This window comes from Tachypleus tridentatus, chromosome 2 (genome assembly GCF_004210375.1).
Source record: "Tachypleus tridentatus isolate NWPU-2018 chromosome 2, ASM421037v1, whole genome shotgun sequence".
NCBI lineage: Eukaryota > Metazoa > Arthropoda > Merostomata > Xiphosura > Limulidae > Tachypleus > Tachypleus tridentatus.
In genome coordinates this window covers 154,024,020-154,045,763 of record NC_134826.1, presented here as the reverse complement: position 1 = coordinate 154,045,763, position 21,744 = coordinate 154,024,020, and the positions used below count along the sequence as shown (strand labels likewise).

At 34.8% G+C, this 21,744-nt stretch overlaps 1 protein-coding gene across 3 annotated transcripts in view; it reads right to left on the bottom strand.

The window, feature by feature from the left end:
* The window catches only part of LOC143245397 (NEDD4-binding protein 2-like), a 78,959-nt gene extending 63,458 nt beyond the window's left edge, over nucleotides 1–15,501 (bottom strand). For 2 of the 3 annotated variants that reach the window (XR_013025619.1, XM_076491691.1), the window contains exon 1: nucleotides 14,303–15,501. Coding sequence is in view for 1 of the 3 variants with exons in the window: in XM_076491691.1 (XP_076347806.1) it covers nucleotides 14,303–14,669 (367 nt within the window). In the remaining 2 variants the exon portion in view is untranslated. The remainder of the gene's footprint in view (nucleotides 1–14,302) is intronic. The other variant, XR_013025618.1, reaches the window with a different exon arrangement.
* Between the last annotated feature and the right edge of the window lie 6,243 nt (nucleotides 15,502–21,744).

Below are 21,744 nucleotides of genomic sequence, written 5' to 3'. Positions count from 1 at the left end.
AACAATGAAGAGCACATGAAATGGAACAAGGTATGTGAGAAGTTGATAGCAAATATACGACACTGATAAAGCCCAAAGGCTAGGAGTAGGAAATAAGTCTTAAGAGACGGGTGAAACATGGAACACGAGGATTATAGTACAATGGGAGGGAGTGTAAGGCAGTGAAGAACAGCATGATGAGGAGATCCACATTTCCAGAAAAACACCAAATGATACCAGAAAAAATGGAAAGTGTTGAATAATGCTGCTTGGTCACCACTTACAGAAGATAAAGATGCCCCACAACCAAAGTGCCAGGTGAAGAAATCCATAAGATGAGGAACAGTGAGCTGCAAAAAGAATAAAAGCCAAAACTAAAAAATGAATGACAGAAGATGTTCCATTTACACTGATATACCTCAAACCATGGGCAAACCATTTGTGCTACAAAATGAAATAACATGCTAGGGTAATCTGGATATCCCTGCCAGGGACCTGATAAATGACAGACATAAATAGGAGGGTGAAAAGGGGTAGAATGAAGGTCTGGTGATTGAAGTTAATGGAATATGGATGGAGTGAGAAGAAAAGGGAAGGTGAAGTAATATGAAGCTGAATGAGAAAACAAAACCAAGGTTATGATGGCCAATACAGAACAGTCAGAAGGACCCAACAAGGAATGGCTTGGATGACAAAACTCTTGTTGGGGAGTCAGACAGGAGGATAAACATGGATACTGGTTGGTCCAATTCTGACTCAGAGAATCCATAGCTAGAGACCAAGAAAAGAGGCAGTTTGTAGCTTGGTGTTTAGAAAAGTTGCAAAAGCAACCAGATGAGGAGTATCCCAATGACTGCATAGCCACCTAAAGCCCAAGGGTCAAGAGACCACTGAGTGAAATAAACCTCACCAGGTCTGAAAGACAATCTTCCATGAGAATTATTTGCAGGTTGTGGTCTCAAGAAACAAGTTCTAATGTTTGAATATAAAGATGAATGATATAGGCCATAACAGTAGAACTGGTTGAATGGATCATGACAAGTCAGTTCCTTATCATAGAAAAAAAAATTATCCAAAGCATGTTGTACTGATAGAAACTCCAAAATATTGATATGATAAAACTTTTTGATTTAAGACCATTGTCCAGAAGCTTCCTGCCAACTGATTCATACCCCCAACTTTGAAGAGAAGGAACTGTGAACATATACAAACCTGCATGAGGCAGATGAAGCAGTACTACCATCACTGTATTGTCCTCATTCAAATGCCAATTCAGACAGTCTGAAAGGAAAGAAATGTGCCAGTCTAAGAGATTTTGAGCAAGATTCCATTAACTGTGCAAGGTCACTGAATATAATGCATATGTGCCCAACCCAAAGGAATAAAGGCTTTCACAGACCTCATATCTTCTAAAGTGGTAAAATTTTATGTGCACAAAAAGAAAGAAATGCTATCTCAGACAAGCACAAGTTGAGTACAAGCTTTGAATACCTAACAAAACACATTCAGTGCTGAAGCAAGCATAAAACTAACAAACAACCTTGCAGTGGATAAACCAAAGATAGCATCTGCACTGATGAGAAATAGGAAAATGGAGATAGACATTGCAAATGTCTACCCTAGTCATCCACAGTCCTGAAAAAAAGTCCACTGGAGGAAGGACTTCATGGTAAAATGAAAATGATTGAAAAATTGGTTGAAGTGGAACAGAGCAAACACAGGACAACAGTCCTTTGTTTCCTTGATGATGACAAGAAACATGGAGAAAACTAGCTAACAGACTTGACAACTCTCCATGATAAAAGAGTCTGCAAATGCCATGGTAGCAAGGTCTTGAAGTAACAGATGGGATATTGATACAGGAGACAATAGTCATGGGGAAGGTAGTGTATGAAAAGTCATTTTGACAAAATTGGATCACTCAAAGATCAATTGTGAAGTCACTCCAGAAGGGAACAAAATTATCTAAACATGCTCCGGATTGTACCATAAACTACCTAACAGTTACAAAACTGCTGGCAACAATGAAATTAATGTTAAGACACCAACAAAATGTCAAACCCTCAGTGATAGGAATTAGTAAAGAACAGGAAGGTGTAGGATGAGATATTTATGACAAGGGACCAGTATGATCAACTAAGGACTAAAGGCTCCAATGTTGTCTCACAGATACCATACATGATTCCAAAGATTTGGAAATTTCTCTAATAATAGCACGAGGAGAAATGAAGCCACCAAAAACCATGAAGATAAGGTTGATTGATTAATTGATTTAGTGTTTTATGGCACAAAGCAGCTAGGCTACCTGTGCCAAATGTCCGTTAAAAAGGTAAAAATAAATTAAATGTAGTAAAATACAAAAAAGGAAATGAAGGTAAAACAAAACATCATTGAAAAACAGAAAAAGCATAAAACCAGTGTTGACACCTAGTTTACAATGTTAAGAGAAAAAGCAGAGTAAAAGAAGTTGTAAAGGACTTTCTCTAGCAAAATGGTAATGATCATAACCCACCAGGAAGACTAACAGGTAAGTTCAAGAACCACCGTCAGTCACCTGAAGTTGGTCTTTCCAGTCCTGGTTCCGGGTTATGTGTCATAAGAGCCATTATCAAAAGGTAAAGTAAAATAAAAGTTTTAAAAGACACATAGCAAAATCGTAATAATAATTAGCCAAATGTCTGGTAAAAAGGTAAACATAAAGAAAATGAAGTAAAATACATAAAAGGAAATGAAGGTAAAACCAAAAACGTATAAAACAAATGTTGACACCTAGTCTACAATGTTAAGATAGAAGGCAGAGTATAAGAAGTTGTAAGGTATTTACTCTAGCAAAAAGGTAATGATCATAACCCGCCAGGAAGACTAACAGGTAAGTACAAGAACCACCGTCAGTCACCTGAAGTTGGCCTTTTCAGTCCTGGTTCTGGGATATGTGTCATTATGGCCAGTACCAAAGAGTAAAGTAATAAAAGTTTAAAAGATGTGCAGCAAAATTGGAATAACAACTCGCCAGGATGACTAATAGGTAGTTCAAACGGATAGTTCAAACAGCAGTGTTAGTCACCTGAAGTTGACCTTTCCAGTCCTGGTGTTGAGTTAATGTTCTGGCCATTTTTCAATCTCAAATTGAACTAGAGAGAATGAAACTGTGAAAAGGGAACCACAATTAAAAAGGTGCAATGAATAAATATCCAACACTTAAATGAGATTAAAAAGATTAATGGCCATTAAAAAACTAAAAACTTTATCAAGGTGGACAGTGTCACCTTCACCAATAACATTGTCCAATCTTTCAGATAAACCCTGGGAAAAAACATGTTTAAAATAGTGCCGTCGTTGAGAATCGTAATGATGGCAAGAAAGTAAAATGTGGCTGATAGTAATTTCAGTGTTACACAAACTACACACTGGTGCATCAGTTCCAGATAAAAGAAAACAAGGAGTTAAAAAACTATGACCAATGCGTAGTCTGGTTAGAACAACTTCCTCCTTCCAAACCTTACGGAAGCTAGATGGCCAAAGCCCAATATAGGGTTTTATTTGAAAAAGCTTGTTGTCGCACTGCTCACTCCAAGTGGACTGCCAGCTGGCACGGAGCCGAGCCTTGAATACAAGACCATAGTCCATGTACAGAATAGGCACAGTGGTGATAGTACCGGAGCAGATAGATTTAGCTGCTGTGTCTGCAAGCTCATTCCTGCGAATACCAACATGGCCTGGTATCCAAAAAAACTGGATAAAAGTAGCAGGTAATGAGAAATGGGCCAGTCGGTTTTGAATATCAGCGAGAACAGGGTGTGAGCCAACGTGCAGTGATTCCAAGGCCAGTATAGAACTAAGCAAGTCAGTATAAATAGTGCAGTTGGAGTACTGCTCAGAGTCAATATGATCCAGGGCAAGCGATATGGCATACAGTTCAGCAGTGAACACAGAAGCTGAAGAGGGGATTCTGCGTGCAACCACCGAACTGCAGCAAACCATAGCATAGCCCACTGTGTTACCTGATTTGGAACCATCTATATAAATGGGAATGGAATGATTGTTTGAAAGATGTTCATTAAATAATTGACGATACTTCGAATCTGGAGTATCTGCCTTTTTCAGACGACTGAAAGGTCACATTTGGGGGCTGTAATAAGCCATGATGGGATGGGCTAACCTGTGGAATCTGCAATGTTATCCAAGGACAGACCCAAGTCAACCAATTGCACCTGGAAGTGAAGGCCAAACGGAGCAATGGCAGATTGTCTGTTCTGAAAAAGTACGGCCCACTGAGGAAGAAAAACACATCCCCAGGTGGGATGCTTTGGTGAGAACAAAGTTTCGAAGAATATAGTAAAGATAGTTACAAATGGTAAAGGTGCAGAGAAGGTTTATGAGATTCAACGTATAAGCTTTGAACTGGAAAGGTGCAGAAAGCCCCAGTGCAGAGTCAAAGTCCGTGGTGATGAATGGGGTCTAGCATCTTTATGGCCGAGGGTCTGGCAAATCCATAAACCATTGATCCATAGTCGAGTTTTGATCGAATAAAAGCACGATATACCTTTAACATAGAACATTGATCTGCTCCCCAACTAGTAGTAGAGAGGACACAGAAGATGTTCAGTGCTCTTGTGCATTTGACCCATAGCTACTTTAAGTGTGGTATAAAGGTCAGCTTACGGTCAAAGATAAACCCCAAGAACTTAGTCTCAGGGACCACTGGCAGCAAAACTTCACCGATATGAAGTTCAGGATCAGAGTGAATACCCCGTTGACGGCAGAAGTGCATGCAAATGGTTTTAGAGAGAGAAAAATTAAAAGCCGTTTGCCATAGTCCACTTCAGTACACGATTGAGTGCAGTTTGTAGTTGCCGCTCAATATATCTCATGTTCCAATAGTGAGAGGGAGTTGTTCAGTGATGGCATTTATCTTTAACTGAAAAGTGTGACACTCAAAACACAGCCCTGAGGGACTCCAAGTTCCTGTACAAAAGAACGGGAAAGTGTCGAACCCACACAAACTTGGAATCTCCTATCCATTAAAAAATTTTCAATAAATATAGGTAAATGGCCACATTACCCATATGTATGGAGGTCTTGCAAAATGCCACACCTCCGTGTTGTGTCATAAGCCTTCTCAATGTCAAAGAATATTGATACAAGATGTTGGCATTTGAGAAAGGCTTCCCTGATTGATGTTTCAAGTTGAATTAGGTGGTCTTTGGTGGAGCTCTGTCGTTGGAACCCACACTGTGTGGGCGAGAGGAGGTTGTTTGAATCGAGGAACCAAACAAGATGAGCATTTACCATCCTTTCCAAGGTCTTACAGAGACAGCTCGTCAAAGCAATTGGATGGTAGTTTGAAGGAATCTTGGGATCTTTCCCCTGGCTCAGAGAAATGTAAAATAATAGCCTGGCACCAGGCATCAGGAAAAACATTCTCCTGCCAGATCCAGTTAAAGACAATTAGAAGGGCATCAAGAGAAGCAGGAGATAGATGGTGCAACATGTCATAGTGTACACCATCAGGTCCAACAGATGTACTGCCAGACCTATGAAGGGCCATTTTCAGTTCCACCAGTGTAAAGGGACAATTATAGTCAAAGAGACAGTCAGTTCGAAAGGAAAGAGGTGAACGCTCTGCCCAAGTCTTGATGGCCAAGAAGGTGGAGGAACAAGCAGAAGCACTTGATACCTGGAAAAAGCTTTCACCTAGAGTATCAGCAATGCTCCGGACATCAGCCACCTCCTGACCATCAGAGAGTAAGATCGAGAGGGGGACAGAATTGTAGTGCCCACTGACCTTTTCGAATCCTGTCCCATATGACCTTTGAACTGGTGGTAGAAGATATGCTAGTTGTGATCTTGATCCAAGATTCCTTCTGGCTTTGACGTCTTACCCACCTAGCATGTGCACAGGTCCGTTGGAAAGCGACAAGGTTCAAAAGTGTGAGATATCTATGAAAAGAATCCCAGGCCATGTGGCAGGCAGGATTTCACCATGGATGAGGATATTGTGGAAAATGTGTCAAGGGTTCAGGAATACAATGTGCAGCTGCTTGTATAATACAGTCAGTTACTGCCACCACACAGTCTATTGATGGCTTACAGACAATGGCAGGATCAAGTTCTACAAGAACAGTGAAAGAGGGCCAGTTTGCCTGATCCAGATTCCACTGGGGCATGCAGGTCGGGTGGCATCGACGACGACCAGTTTCTCTCGAAATGATCACTGCCTAGTGGATAATTGTTAACCCATGAAAAATGGGAGAATAATGAAGGGGAGCAAACTGAGAGATCAATAGAGGTAAAGGACTGACTAGGTGCATGAAAATAAGTGGAAGAACCAGTATTAAAATGAGAAAGGTTGTGATCAGAGAGCATACGCTCTACAGAGCGACCCCTCCCATCAATAATAGCACTTCCCCATAGGGGATGATGTCCATTAAAGTCCCCTAGGAGTAGAAAGGGAGATGGCAACTGTTCAACAAGAGCATCAAGGTCTGATTGATCATATGTCTTTCCAGGGAACAGGTAGAGAGAACAAACAGTGATGGTATGACCCAAGGAAACACGGATGGCTACGGCCTCCAAGGGTGTGTTGAGTGACAAAGACAGGGTGGGCACATGCTGATCAAACAATAGTGCCACCTCTCCATGCACTTGTCCTTCACAAAGCCTGTCATTTCTGTACAGAGAAAACTGCCGAATGGTGATTGTATCAGCAGGTTTTAGAAATGTTTCTTGTAAGGAAAGACATACAGGATGGTAGGAAGCAATCAGTGTTTTGGTATCATCCAGATTAGAACGTAAACCTCAACAGTTCCATTGTATAAAGGTAGCCATTTTTAATGACGGGTAGGCGAAGTGGCTGGAGAACCCTTCTGTTTATGACCACATCTTTTTTCCTTACTGTCCTTAGTCAGAGGAGGTCTATCAACCTCCACTGAATCCTGCCCTGGGTCGATTGGGCAGGTCTTTGTTATTGGAAGGGGAGTCCAGTGACTGAGGATGCAAATGAATGATTGTTTTGCCTCTTGGGATGGGAGAAAAAAATGTATCAGAAGAAATGCCTGTATTTGAAATTGAAGGATGTGGATCTTGAGGTTTGTTGGAATGTATGGGAGGAACAGAGATATGTGTGGAAGTCGATTCATCAACCTTTTTAACAATGGTGGTCAAAAGGCTTTTCATTTGTTTTAAAAACAATTCTCTTGGAGGCACAGAGAGATCTGTCTGCACTCCCACTGTAGTTGTGGAATGGAGTGCAGCAGCATATGTCCAAGATGGAGTGGTGGGCAGCAATTTCCGAGCCTCAGGGTAACTAATGTTATGAGTTGTTTTCAAACACTGCATCTCTTTTTCCTCCAACCATTTTGGGCAAGAACAAAAGTAGGAAGGTTGAGAAGTTGCAGTTGATGCAATGTGGGTCCATGTCACATTCACAGGCATTGTGGTCCTTGCCACCACAACGAGCACATGTCAGGAAACCATGACATGATGTCTTTGAGTGGCCAAACCTCTGACATTGGAAACATTGGAGAGAGTTTGGAATGGATGGCCATACCCTGCAAATTAGATAACCTGCCTTGATGGTGGCAGGTGCTCGTGATGATGTAAATGTCAAAATGAGGGTATTTGTTGGCAATGTAACTCCATCTTTGAGAGTGGAGATGCACCTCACTGCAGAAACTCCTTAAGTGGAGAGACCAGTGAGAATCTCTGACTTGGGGACATTCTTCAAATCCCTCTCAACAATAACTCCTCATGATGAATTCAAGATAGCATGAGGCGTAACCTCAATAGGTATATCCCCAATTGCCAATGAATTCAAGAGGAGTTCACTGTGGTGGGTTGTGAATTTTTCAACTAATATGTCTCCAGATCAAAGCTTCTTTACTGACTTTGGAGAGCCAGCAAGACCCTCTAGTCCCTTCTGAATAAAAAAAGGGGACAATTGCCCTGAAGGTTTTTCTGAAAGAGGATATAATGTAAGAAAATGATGTACGTGTGTTACAGATATTGAAGATTGCTGCTTGGAGTCTTCAAGACATGGTCGCTTACCTATTGACTATTTTTTCACTAATTTATTTAAATTTTTTGAAGGAGGATCCATAGGAAAAAAGAAAAATTTTGGTACCCACTATAAGAGTCTATAAGAAAATGTAAGGCAAATAGTGGAAGAAGCCACTCGCATTTTAATGAAGAATAGCAAACTTACATCTAGTACAGTCTAGCCAATCCTGACACAGATGAAAATTAGGATATAAGGCAATATTGTGTGATGCTTCAAAGTGTCATTGGAGAACCTGACATCACTATGCTCTAAGACATCCTAGCACTTGCATCAGTCATGGATCCTCAATCCAAATCTCTGTGATTCATGTCAGTATATAAAAGTGGTCAGAAATAACATCTACCTGTTAGTGAACAACTGCAAACCTGGAATGTAATGTAAGTTATCAAACCTCTGTGATGTTTTTAATATACATGAATAGTTAGCTTATGATGCCATATTCATCATGTGCATATGTACAGTTACTTACATCTGACAAAGTAGTGCATATTCTGTAAATCAGAAATACTTTTATCTACATTGCAGCATATAAGAATGGTTACTGTACATGTATTGATTTAGAATGCTTTTTTTGTCCTTTGCTTTAGATTATGCCATGCAATATACATCAAAGTTTAATTATACAATACTAAAGAATCTAATCTATTAAAAAGCAACCACCAGACTGCCTTGTAAAAGAGATTGTTCCTGCAGAAAACCAGTCTGAAGTAACTTTGTAGAAGTTTAATGCCCACATTACCGATCCTCAGAAATAGTGGTAAAATTTCCCAGGACAATTTCACTTGCGAGGCACTACACCTCTGCATTCCATCTTCAGAGACAGTTCATGAATGAAGTTTCTCAAACTATTAGGTTCACAATTTCTAAGCTGCATATTCTGGTTCTTCTTCTTTTTGGTCTGAATGTTCTCTGGCATTTCTGCATCACAGTTACCTATTACCAGTTTTTCTACATTTCCAGTCACAATTATCCATTACCAGAGAACGTTCAGATCAAAAAGTAAAAGAATCAGAACATGCCAGCAATTCTATCCAAAACATTAGATGATTTTATGGATTAATGTTGTTGGCCACCTGTTTCATGTAATTCTAGGTTATTATATGCTACAATATTTTCTGTAATGTAATGACACTGTACTCTAGTATGGTGTGAATTATGATTCTATTAAAACCATAGTTATGATCACATTTTAGGTTTTATTGCTCTAAAAATGCTCTTCACACTTCAGTAATCCATTAAGAAGACTGCAGACATTTGCAAAATACAATGCTGTGAACAAATATAGAAAAGCTACTAAACTGTGCTACATCTCCCTTAGACAAGTAATTATTCAATTGCACATTTCTGTAACTGTAAAAGCCCTATTACCTACATGTGTGGATGTATTTCTGTTCAGGAGATGTGTCCCAATTATTTCAAGCACTTACAACATTAACCACATAAATGCATGTCTCACTGTAATGACTGTAGAGATTAACTAGCAAAAGAGAGCTTAGTCATTAAGGTAACTACAAGGACTTAAGTAATTTAAATTTCACAATTTTGTTTAACTCTTTCCATATGTAAAGTTAACAAGCATCATGACAACTTACTGTGTTATATTCAAAATTTTAATTAAAAAACTTTATAAACTTGTGACAATAAACAAGAAACAAATTATAAACCAATTTTTATATTATCCACTTTCAATTTCTTAATTTAAAAATATAATTAAAAGCTATCAATCATCTTTTCCTCTGTAAGACCTTGGAATTCTTCTCTTTAGTACTTTCTAACTTCTAGATTACTCTGTTAGTTTATAATCGATTAGAAACATTAATTGTACAGATGAAAAAAATGTACTGGTAATTGCATTTCATATTTTTTATTTTTCATTTTACTGTACATAAATTTTGATACAATTAGTTATGTTTTGACAAAATAAATGATAAAATACAATAAAGTTTTATAGAATAAAACAAACACTTGAGATTCATTTAGTTCCTTGAAACCTGAAAACATAAATTAGATGAAAAAAAATAATTTTATTCTTAGCATGAAAATCATCTGCTACTCAAACCAACTCACTAAAGGCTTCATGAATTTACAAACAAATCTTCATAAATATATTTTATTAAAAACATGATACTTTTGTACACAACAAACCTGTAATCCTTACTTAGTTTGTCAAATTTCATGGAGATGCACTTAATATATTGAGTTATGTATAGTTTCATGATTCCAGGGTGGGTCAAATTGACCAATTTCACATGAAGTTAAAAAAAAAAAAAATTAGTGTCCTAACAATAAAACAGGTTGATCAAGAACCAAAAACATAGCATTTTCAGGCATATAATATCAAAGCATGGTGTTCCAAGGACTTCCACACATTCAATTTTCAGCATACATTTGTTATGGCAAGATGTCCACTAACACAAGCGCTAATGTGTTTTTGAAAACTATGACATTGTAAATAGTCTAAGAAAAGATGTATTTCTTAACATACATAATTCCACAACAAAATCATATTTTCTGTTTCCAGGAAAACTTTTATGACCAAATTGACAGTGCAGCAATGGGATCTAAATTAGCTCTGTGCTTAGCAAATGTTTTCCTGAGCTGTCAAGAAAGATTATGATTACAACTGTCCAGATAACTCCAAGACAATTTTTTTTATACAAGATATGTAGTTGAAACTCTGTATTCTTCAAAAGCAAATATGTTTTTTAGTAAGACTATAAAGTGTGTTGTTGGAGAAGAAACAGACACTACACTACTTTTTAGATTTATAAATTTAAGAAGGGGAAAAACATCAGTATCATGTTACTATTTACAAACTACAACAGCGTCTGTATTGAACAATAATTGTGTATTTATGTAGGTTCACAAAACCTTTAAAACAACAAGCACTGTTGGCATTTAGAAAAAGTCTTAGTAACATCAAAAGGTTCTTTCAGAAGAAGTTTTCAACAGTGAACATGTATAGTCACTCTATATACCTAAATGTACTTTGGCTATTCCATTATTTTCTTTGGAGTTTTAAAGTTTCAAAATAAAGAGAAATATTTATAAAATTATAAAAACATCATATCCATAAATATCACTGAAGGTAATAATTAAATCTCAAGAACTCATAAAGGTGAAAGGTACAATTCCAATGCTATGATGAATGTACATCATTTACAAATTCACACTGCCTGTTGTAAATAGATATATTTTGGATCCTATATCCATTACCTAATCATACAAATTTAAAAAATCTTAAAATGAATGAATGATAGCAGTCAAGCATTTACCTAGACTGAAATAGCATGCAATGCAAGACAGTTAATGACACAGTCATCTGTAAAATTATTCTTTCACTGTAGGAAAAATTACTGATAAGACAAATGGAACCAGAACTTCAAAAAACAGACATATGACTCTATCAGGAGTGCTCCTTTAAACTAATTAAATGAATGAATTACATTGTGAATTCAAGGTTTTTTCTATTTGATGAGATAAATATTTTAGAATGCCCCCAGTGATTTTATAAGCCATTTTAATCTTTGAAAAGACTACCACATTCTTTCAATCCAAGTTTTCAAGGAAATAAGTCATGTTTTAATTCTGCTTGAAATTTCTTATATTTTTTACAGTCTAAATACATGTTAGTTACTAAACTTAATAATTTACAGTTTTATGAATTTTTAGTTATTCAACTGTGTGCGTGTATATATATAGAACCTAAAATAATTTTGTTTAATATCTTCCATGTGCAAAACTTTGGCTTAGCAACATACGTCCAGCAACAACCAAGTACAAAGGTCATAGCAAGAAAAGATAATTATTTACTTCTTGATTTATTGTTCTATATTTTAAGAAAAATAAGTATAATAATTTATTTCTAAATAGTAATAATCAATATACATATATATATTACGTATCATAATTGAAATGTGACTATATATTACAAACTACTAGTCCACTAAAACACAACAAAGAGTGGGATAACTAGAGGTCATTTTTATATTACTGGATATGTAACACGAGAACATGTATACAGTATTAATGCAAGTCATATAATGTTAGCTAGGTATGACTAGAAGGTCAATATAATAAAAAATATATAGTTAAATATATATAGTGTTACGAGGCTTAAGTTACTTAGACTAAACATTTGTATTTTCATGTTACAATATGTAGTCATTCTAGCAATGTAAAGCACAACATACATTTCTTTTCCAATGTTTTTATGATGGTTATGAGATTGGGTAAGTGACAGACCCGACACAGAGTGTAGAAAATAACAATATATAAACTCTTATTGAAAATAAATATCTCAAGTGCATTTAGGGGGTTTCAGAGACTATGCAGATAATATTTGAAATTTTTAGAATGAAGAAAGATTTTTAATCATAACATGAAATCACTTTGCTCTAAGACTAGGAACAAACAAAATAATTTCACAAACAAATTTTTAGTAAAAATATTTCAATAAAAAATCTGATTTTTTTGTACACAAAATACTTGTAATCTTCACTAATAGTCTAATAAATTTTGTGAAGATACACATGCTGTATCAAAAGTTCTAATGCAAATACTTCACATGTGCAAATGTGTAGACAAACTGGAATATTACACTGAGCCTGTAGCAAGAGGGTTAATGAATTAGGATAAAGAATTAAAAGATGATGTGGGACAGGTTGTGGACATTCTGCAACTGTTTGCTGGGAGCCATCCTAAAGGTGTTCACAACCAATATATTGTACACTACATACAGAAACTATTCCAATCAAAACTTCTTTTGGTGGCTATCAGATATGAACATTTAAGACATCATTACTTGCAAGTCAAATGATGAAGTGACAAATACTGATAGTTATTTTCTTTAGTGGCATGTTTCATGATACCACAGTTTTTATTCTCAGGTATCATGAAACATGCCACTGAAGAAACTTGCACAAATCTTAGAGAAACTGGCTCTTAAAACTCATTTTTTAATTCAACAAGATGGATGAAGAAATGATGAACAAGTTATTTAAATTTGCTGATAAAATTAAAGTTTTGGATTATTTGTCTAGTTGAATGAAGAAATAGTATATGGGTCTTAATGTCATGTAGATCATTATAACTTGAACTGCAAGTATAATTTTGATGGAAAACAATCTTAATATTTATTTCCAGGGAAGGCAATCAGTCTCTTGATCCATCCAAGCAACATGTTGTTGTTAAGGGTAGAGCTAACAAAAATTTAGGTTGTATCTAGAAAAATACTGAATAAAAGTCCCAACAGATCAGAATTTCAGTGTATACTGGTTATGCCATATTTGGCTACTGTGTTCAGTTTTGGCCTCCTTATATATTCCTTATATGAATTGCTGAAAAAGAGTTCAGAGGAAGGTGACTTGGATGGAAGGTTTATCATATGAAGAGACGTTAAGATCTTCGAAATTTTCTCTTGATGAAAGAAGAGTTAAAAGGGATCTGATTAAAGACATTTCATACTGTAAATGAAATGTATAACTAACACATCATTAGTTAAGAATTAAAATAGTAGAACTAGGAGACACCCAAATAACTTTTAGCAGTGTAAGTGTCATCTTCAGCTAAGACAGTTTATTTTTCTAACAAGTTGGTTGGTCTTTGGAATGAGTTGTCTTCAAAAGTGGTGGATACAATATATTTTGAGGAAGTTTATGCAAACACTTGACAAACATTTAAATGATAAGTACTGGCTTTTGAGTGCATTATTTAAAAATTTAGATTAGTAACTGACAGCCTACAAAGTCGAAGAGGCCTTTTGTTGTCCTTAAACTTTATGTGAAGAACATACACTATTAATATCTTTCTTCAGGATGATTTGAATCACCATATTAAACATAATGTAATATTGAGATTTACCAGGAGAAATAAAATATTTTTTGTATTTTAAGAAGTTTAAAATTACATAAGTTTCACTAACCATTTTTGAATGTTATATTATAAAGAATATTCTTAATAAAGCATGATTTTATAATAATAGGCTTAAGAATGCAGGCTTTTAATACTAGATAACGTTTCTACTCATGTTTTATTTCTTTAAAACTATAAATGAACCAAATTCCACTTCAGTATGAAGTTAACACTTGCATTTAATTTGAATCTGTTTGAAAGTTATTGGTCAACAGTGTTCAAGAACATATTAGACAGTAATGTGTAGACGAACATCAAAATGTTATATGTAATACCACAAAGTTGAATCACTTAACAAGATTTCAATCATAATATATTTTTTAAATGTGATAATAAAAAAACATTACTTACCATTAAATTCACATTCTGACAACACCATATGAACAACATCGGCATCCAGCTTCTCATGAAACATTTCTTGCAAATATTTCAAGGAAGCATGAGGATCAACATCATCTCGAACTGAAAATTCTCTTTGTATTACTGATAAGCCATCACCAACAGCTTTAGTAGTTTCATTCCTCACTTCCATGCCAACATATGCACTGTCACTACCATTACCAATTATTCCAGGTAAATAATGAACAGGTTCTCCATCATGAATATTATTGTAACTCCCAAGAGAAAAATTTTGATTATTGTTGTACTTATTGATGCTACCAAGAATTTTCGTATTAATATTTTTTCCATGTGGTCTTGCCTTTTTTTTTTTTGGCATTTTCAAGTTTAAAGATTGTATTAACCCTTTCACAATTAATGCAATTATTTCACTACATCACACTCACAGTATACTGTCCAATTTCTATGTACATGTCCAAGCATATTAGATTTAGAAAACAGAACGTTCAAGATAAAAAAAATAACATATTCAAATTTCTCACAATGATTGAACAAGCCCATATGATGTAATGCGATTTCACTAGCGCATTACTAACATTACTAATAAGTAAAACAGTAAAACCTAAAATCAAAATTGTCACAACACTGTAATCGAGATACACGTTCGTTTACAAAAGAACATTAGTAGGCTTAACACATTATCTTGTGTCAATTATCACTAGTATCAGTATCATACAATTATTAATATTAGTAGCATTCTAGTTTGCGAAATTAGCTTCAGATACAACTACAGTTTATTGTACAATGTACAAAATACTGTCAATTCCAGTATTCTGTCAGCGTATTTATAAAGTCTGGTTTGCAGTTGTACATTGTATTATTAAAATCATTTCTATCCGCTAAAATAATTTCAACATAACATCAAAAACTACCATATTGCTGCACACACGACTACCAATTTCATAAATTCTTTGTTGGTTGGTAAGTGGTGGTGAGAGGGCTTACTAGTTACAGTTTCTTTTCTTCCAATGGATAATTTTACACTGTTTCCTTAACCTTCATACACCAGATACTAATAACATTTTTGCATTTATCTTCTGTTTACCAACTAATTTTATTTACTTAATGTAACATAAAAATCATGTTAATAAAATATTTCACATAATAATAAACTGCTCATTTTCAAAGAGTAGATAAGTGCTAACGAATAGAACAAATTACACGTTTATTGTTCGGAATTTAAGAATTTTATCAACAGCAATTTAAATATTTAAATACGGTATACATGTATAATACATATATATATAAAACAATAAACAAAACACATTTTACTATAGAGAAAAATTATACAAAATGTACATAGGAGAAGAAAGTAAATTTACAATGGATACAGTTTAATAAAATTTATTATTTGAAACAAGAAAAGATAAAAGGAGCTAAGGATATAATTTAGGTTGTGATCTTCATTTGAGATACACGAACTTTTTTATCATTCGTTCAGTGTGATAAAATTCTAAATGACTTATATGAATTATTGGAAATATCATCACATTTTTATCACTTTATAATTGGTGAATATATTTTTTTTGAAGTAGAGAAATATATTTTTAATTTTTTAACGGGGATTGTGTATAAAGTTAGCTACATAATTAAAAGCCACTTTCATGGTTTGGTTTTTGGAAATTTCGCACAAAGCTACTCGAAAGCTATCTGTGCTAGCCGTCCCTAATTTTGCAGTGTAAGACTAGAGGAAAGGCAGCTAGTCATCACCACCAACCGCCAACTCTTGGGCTACTCTTTTACCAACGAATAGTGGGATTGACCGTCACATTATACGCCCCAACGGCTGGGAGGGCGAGCATGTTTGGCGCGACGCGGCCGCGAACCCGCGACCCTCGGATTACGAGTCGCACGCCTTACGCGCTTGGCCATGCCAGGCCTGTAGTAGAAGTACCAATAGAAGCTGTAACAACTTTACTGTATCCACCACATGGAATGCAGTATACTACGATAATGTCTGTTGTGTGATTCTGTTTCCTGTTCTTTACCATCTCTCCTCTTCTAATTCCTGTTTTCGTTATCACCTCTGTGGTTATGTGTATCATCAGCAGTTGAGATAGTGGACAGTTGGTGAAGGTAGTGATCTATGGGGCAGTAATTAGCTTCCATAGGCAGAGTAGTATACTTCTATGGCAGCCATGAGTCATGGAGAAGTGTTGTATCGTTCAGAGTTAATGGACGAGTTACTTTCAGTAACTTGCTCTTCTGTAATCCTAGGGCGGAGAGAAAACACTCACAGCTGCCAAAATACCAAGTAACATTATAGGCGATACTTTGGCTTCCTTCTCCTCATCAGCATATTAGGGATATGGCTTATGATCAAGGAAAAAAAAACCGTTGCCAGGAACAGTGCTTAAACTCTACCTGAGTCTTCACTCTTCATGAAAAGGTCTAAGTGATGGAGGACCCAATAGCCAGTGCCCAGATTTGGCAATTTTGATGACGTTGTATGAAACTCAGAGAAAGTTATCCAAAAGCTGTTTTCAAAACGATGTAAATCTACAGCTGACTTGGCTAACTTAATTGTCATTTTAAATTTGAGTTACTGGAAATACTAAACGTAAATGAATAAATACATACACATATATAACCGACACTTGAAACTGTCAGGTACTTGGTGAAACTCCATAATTACGTAACTGAGAGAAAAACAAATATGATTGTACATGTCATAAAAATTTCATTCATTAATGACTATGGTTTTGCCAGTAAATACATCATCGGGTACTGATGAAAAAGGTAAATAAAAGATAATCAAAAGGTAAATTGTCGTTTTTGCTTGGAGTTAAGGTCACTAAAGCAAAGTTGTATCATTTTGACAGGGGTAATATTCATCCATAGGAGAATCACGACTTAGACATCGACTGTCATGACAGAATTACTCTGTCCTACACAAGAGTCTTGAGTGAGATGTATAGGATTGTGAAGTTCACTATGATCTAGATAGTCTAGCCGATACAGCTACAGACTGATCATGTAGTATGTGCATTGATATGAGAACGACTTGTCACTTGGCAACTCATAAATCGTGCATGTAATCATGGGATACAATTACTCCATTTTCTGTATATCTTATTTTACGTTATTTTAAAGGGTATTGTTTATAAACATGACTTATAATGCTTCACTTATTGTATTTTGTGTTAGACGATGAAATAAATCAAGCATGAATTTTCTTTAAGGATAGTTTATTTAGTGCGTTACAATGATATACAGTTCCACGTAATTTGTGTCTAGTCTAACCAAATGTTTTTTTTTTTTTCTGATTTAACTGAATCACACCCTTTTCAGTTCCAAAGTGTGGTGTAAACCCAGGATGTTTGTATAACTGTTGATAATGCGTAGTGTAAACATAGCACGTTTTTGTATCTGTTTATAAAGTGTAAGAGAAACCAAAAAGCAATGACAGAAATTCATGAACGCCTATTCACATTTGTAAAGCATGCAATGCAAATTTGTGTACAAAAACAGGGAAGTCTTTGTATCTGTTCATAAAGTGCAGTGTAAGCACAGCAAGTTTCTATATCTGTTCAAAAAGTGTAGTGTAAACACAGCATGTTCATGTATGCGTTACTAAAATGTAGTGTAAGCACAGGTTTCTGAAATTGTTGAAGTGTAGTGTAAACACAACGTTTCTATATTTGTTGATAAAGTGTACTGTGAACATAGCATATTTCTGTATCTGTTCATAAATTGTATTGTTAAAACAGCTTGTTTCTTTATGTTGATAAAGTGTAGTGTAAACACAGCATGTTTCTATATACCCTTGTGCAAATTAATTGAAACAAATGGTCATTTTACAATATTTTCAGCATGGCGGCCGGTGTAGGCTCGCTAGACCAGCTGATTGTCTTTAAGAGTCATTTTTTTACACAGATGGCGTCATTAGCTATGTTTTGCAGTACGGTAGATCTAATTTTTGGGATATATGACGAAATTTGGAGGAGTTTCATCGCGTCATTCGAAATTGCGTTAGAAGGACAAGGAGACCAGTCAAAAAACAACTTTTTACCAACTCAATGATAACGGTATCAATGGGTCTGAAATACAAGAACTGGACGCAAGAACAATGGAGGAAGGTGTTATTCAGTGATGAGACTCATTTCTTCGTACAGGGTCAAAGAAGTCTGCATGTTCGAAGATCTCCAGGTGGGAAACTTCGAGAATTTCACATCAATCAGTTCATAAAACATCCCTTGAAGATGTTTTGGGACTTTTTCAGCTACTATGGCGTCGGAGGCTTACATATCGTAGAAGGTATAATGTGAGGGCCACAGTACATCGAAGTTTTGCAGAGAAGAGTCATTCCAGAATTGGAAAAGAGATTTCCAGATGGATCTGGCTCCATTCCACACATCGAAACTTGTAAAGAATTTTATGACTACAATGCGAATAAAAGTGCTGGACTGGCCTGGAAATTCTTCAAACTTAAATCCTATTGAAAATCTTTGGGCGATTTGTAAAGAAAAACTTCGGAGAAAAGACTGCACTACGAAAGATAAGCTAATTGAGGGTGGTACCGCGATCCAAAAATTAGTAAAGATTACAGTCAACTCGTGGACTCGATGGTAAAGCGGATTAATGATCTTCTGAAAAATAAAGGCGATCATATCATGTATTAATTTGTGAGCAAAAAATTGAAAAAATCGTAATTTTCCGTCTTGTTTCAATTATTTTGCACAGTTATAATGTCCAGGAAAGTATGGTCAATAGAGTAGCATGTCCAGGAAAGTACGGTCAATACAGTAGCATGTCCAGGAAAGTATTGTCAATACAGTAGCATGTCCAGGAAAGTATTGTCAATACAGTAGCATGTCCAGGAAAGTATTGTCAGTACAGTAGCATGTCCAGGAAAGTATTGTCAGTACAGTAGCATGTCCAGGAAAGTATTGTCAGTACAGTAGCATGTCCAGGAAAGTATTGTCAGTACAGTAGCATGTCCAGGAAAGTATTGTCAGTACAGTAGCATGTCCAGGAAAGTATTGTCAATACAGTAGTATGTCCAGGAAAGTATTGTCAATACAGTGGCATGTCCAGGAAAGTATTGTCAATACAGTAGCATGTCCAGGAAAGTATTGTCAATACAGTAGCATGTCCAGGAAAGTATTGTCAATACAGTAGCATGTCCAGGAAAGTATTGTCAATACAGTAGCATGTCCAGTAAAGTATTGTCAATACAGTAGCATGTCCAGGAAAGTATTGTCAATACAGTAGCATGTCCAGGAAAGTATTGTCAATACAGTAGCATGTCCAGGAAAGTATTGTCAATACAGTAGCATGTCAAGGAAAGTATTGTCAATACAGTAGCATGTCAAGGAAAGTATTGTCAATACAGTAGCATGTCCAGGAAAGTATTGTCGGTAGAGTAGTATGTCCAGGAAAGTTGTGTTAGTACAGTAGCAAATAATAGAAAGTTTTGTCAATAGCAAGTAAAGAAAATTTTCATTTGCCAGTAAAGGAACAAGTCATGAAAAATATTAATAGTCAGTCAGGATCACATAATTTTTTCCAGTAGAGTTGCAAGTCATGAAGATTTTTGTTAGTGCAGTAGCTATCCACGGAACAGACAATTTTAATTAACAGTAAAGAAATATGTTATGGACATAACTGCCAGTAACATTATCAAGTCCTTAACATTTTATTGGCAGTACAGTTCATGAAAATGTTTGTGAGTACAGTAGCATACCAGACATTTTTAAGTACCACAATAAGTCAGAAACATCTGTATATGTCAATGCAGCATTAATTAATAAACATTTATATGTATTAGTAAAGTCGCAAATGTGTCAGTACAACAATACCTTACAAACATTCTTCTATCACTATACTTTTTAATTGACAGTTTTGTATTCAAGTGTTGCTGTATGGCATTGATAATTTTAAAGTGTATGTTTGTACAGACCTATGATATGAGGGCTTGTACAGAGTTAAGAGCACAGATATTTAAGCCTTTTTGTGTTATGCCTACAACTTCACAAATATTACACAGAATAATAACTTCTACAATAAAATCACATGTCATGTCCAACTAATTAACACAATCAAAGATTGGTTATTAAACTGGCACATCAAATACTGCCTGCTTGAATAAAAATGTTCATTGTGGTTTGAAAAGATGAAAATTCTATATTTATTACTAAATATATTAAACACAATCACAAAAAATGTTCTCTACAGAACTTATAAAACAAATGTTTTCATAAATTAGGTTTATTTCTACAATTACTCCCAAATTCTAAGGGTAAACAAATATATATACTCTTCAAAAACCTAAATGCCCATTTTAAGAATCTAACAAAAATCAGAAAAACATGTGCAAAAAATATCACTTGATATACATGTAAATTATGTTATACACTCAAGTTTAATAGAAACTAAAACCAAAACTTAAAAAGTATCAAAGTTGATGAAAGTCACTCTAAAAAAAGTAATAAACAAATATATTTAACAAAGTTATTTACACTTTCATCTTCTCATTAATATGTTGAACAAACAGATTTAAAGATATTTACACTTTTATCTTCTCATTAATATGTTGAACAAACAGATTTAACAAAGATATTTACACTTTTATCTTCTCATTAATATGTTGAACAAACAGATTTAAAGATATTTACACTTTTATCTTCTCATTAATATGTTGAACAAACAGATTTAAAGATATTTACACTTTTATCTTCTCATTAATATGTTGAACAAACAGATTTAAAGATATTTACACTTTTATCTTCTCATTAATATGTTGAACAAACAGATTTAAAGATATTTACACTTTTATCTTCTCATTAACATGTTGAACAAACAGATTTAAAGATATTTACACTTTTATCTTCTCATTAATATGTTGAACAAACAGATTTAACAAAGATATTTACACTTTTATCTTCTCATTAATATGTTGAACAAAAAGATTTAACAAAGATATTTACACTTTTATCTTCTCATTAATATGTTGAACAAACAGATTTAACAAAGATATTTACACTTTTATCTTCTCATTAACATGTTGAACAAACAGATTTAAAGATATTTACACTTTTATCTTCTCATTAATATGTTGAACAAACAGATTTAACAGAGATATTTACACTTTTATCTTCTCATTAATATGTTGAACAAACAGATTTAACAAAGTTATTTACACTTTTATCTTCTCATTAACATGTTGAACAAACAGATTTAAAGATATTTACACTTTTATCTTCTCATTAATATGTTGAACAAACAGATTTAACAAAGATATTTACACTTTTATCTTCTCATTAATATGTTGAACAAACAGATTTAACAAAGATATTTACACTTTTATCTTCTCATTAATATGTTGAACAAACAGATTTAACAAAGATATTTACACTTTTATCTTCTCATTAACATGTTGAACAAACAGATTT